General features: G+C 30.1%; 1 protein-coding gene across 13 annotated transcripts in view; it reads left to right on the plus strand.

Moving 5' to 3' along the window:
- Positions 1 to 1,447, plus strand: part of LOC106686205 (F-box/WD repeat-containing protein 7) — a 31,526-nt gene extending 30,079 nt beyond the window's left edge. For all 13 annotated transcript variants that reach the window (XM_067047977.1, XM_014429407.2, XM_067047966.1 and 10 more), the window contains one exon: positions 953 to 1,447. In XM_067047977.1, coding sequence (XP_066904078.1) covers positions 953 to 1,116 — 164 coding nt within the window. In that variant the 3' untranslated portion in view covers positions 1,117 to 1,447. The remainder of the gene's footprint in view (positions 1 to 952) is intronic.

Genomic DNA, 1,447 nt, shown 5'->3' on the forward strand with positions numbered 1-1,447 from the left:
TACTATTCAATTATCAGTTATCATTTTTTATCATTTATGATTTAATTCAATATTTTATATAATTCTAAATTTGTTTGTATACTATTCCTTTTCAATTGTATGTTACTCTAAATGTTGTTGTTATCTCTTTTGTTCTATAGCCCTGATGAAGACCTGAAACTCAGGTCGAAACATCGGCATAAAATAAATAAATATGGTTTTGTTTATTTGTTGTTCTTTGCTGACCGCACCCCCCGACAAACTTCTTCAAGCATTTATTCTGTAGTTCATATATCTTTTCATGTGAGTTGATTTTGATTTAACATATATCTCTGACTGAAGAAAAGATAAAAAAAAAAATTGGTTATCTCAGTAGTTGGTAAATAGCAAATAAAATTGTATAATTTCACCTTCTCCAAACGGAGCAGGCAATGAACATGTGGTAGATATCGGTATCAAGATCTGGATGGCCAAATTAAATGATATTTGACGAAATAAACATTTTGAGCAAAAAATTTCTTAAAAATAATAAATTAAACTTTTCCTTTTGGAAATAAAAGGTTTAAAAAAAACAAAACTGGCTCAAACAGTATTGTTACTCTGAATAATAAAACAATACCTATTTTGACATGCACAAAGATTACTTTCATCTCAAAGTAGGGTTGCTAGTGAAATGGTGTGATGCGCATTACATTTCTAAAAAGAAGAATAAAATTATGAAGAAGCTGGTCAGGGGTGTGGTCAAAAGATAAGTTGAAAATAGTTGTTAACTACTTTTGTGTTTTTATTGGTCTGCACTCTTCACCATTTTCTTTATAATTTGAAATAATATGGTCAATCATTGATACATAAGAAAAAATTTACTTTTTTAGACTTAGTGACAGTGTTAGAAGTTATATAAAAGAGTTATTTTAGTATACAAATATATAAGTTCTTACATATTATATGCATAAGTAATATATTATTATTTTAGGGGAATTTATTCGCAACCTTGTGTCACTTGGAAGTGGAGGGAATGGTGGAGTTGTCTGGAGAATAAGGGCAAATGAAACAAAATTAGTGTGTGCTGTTGGATCAAGAAATGGGAATGAAGAAACAAAACTGCTTGTTCTCGACTTTGATGTTGACAGCAAGTGAACTTGTTATTGATATCAAAAGTGGCCTAATGATGAGGACGACTCTTTTGATCGTCATTGATTTTTTAGTTATTTATTTTTTTAAAACTTTCACATGAAAGTATTTTAACATAGTAGCAACAATCTTGTTGCATTTTGTTCTGCCAGTTATCGTTCTGATCCAGAGAAGGTTCAACTGTTACGTAGCTTTAGTTAAACTTTTGATTTGTTTTAGAAGTAGAAGTGCTCAGAATATACAGAGCGCTACATGTACACTGTTCCATGCATAGTGATTCCCTAAATAGATCTTGTCTCTTTGTAAAGACACTCAATAAAAATGATTCGTCCTTGAA

This window comes from Halyomorpha halys, unplaced genomic scaffold, assembly GCF_000696795.3.
Source record: "Halyomorpha halys isolate HHAL.00 unplaced genomic scaffold, Hhal_1.1 Scaffold34.1, whole genome shotgun sequence".
Taxonomy (NCBI): domain Eukaryota; kingdom Metazoa; phylum Arthropoda; class Insecta; order Hemiptera; family Pentatomidae; genus Halyomorpha; species Halyomorpha halys.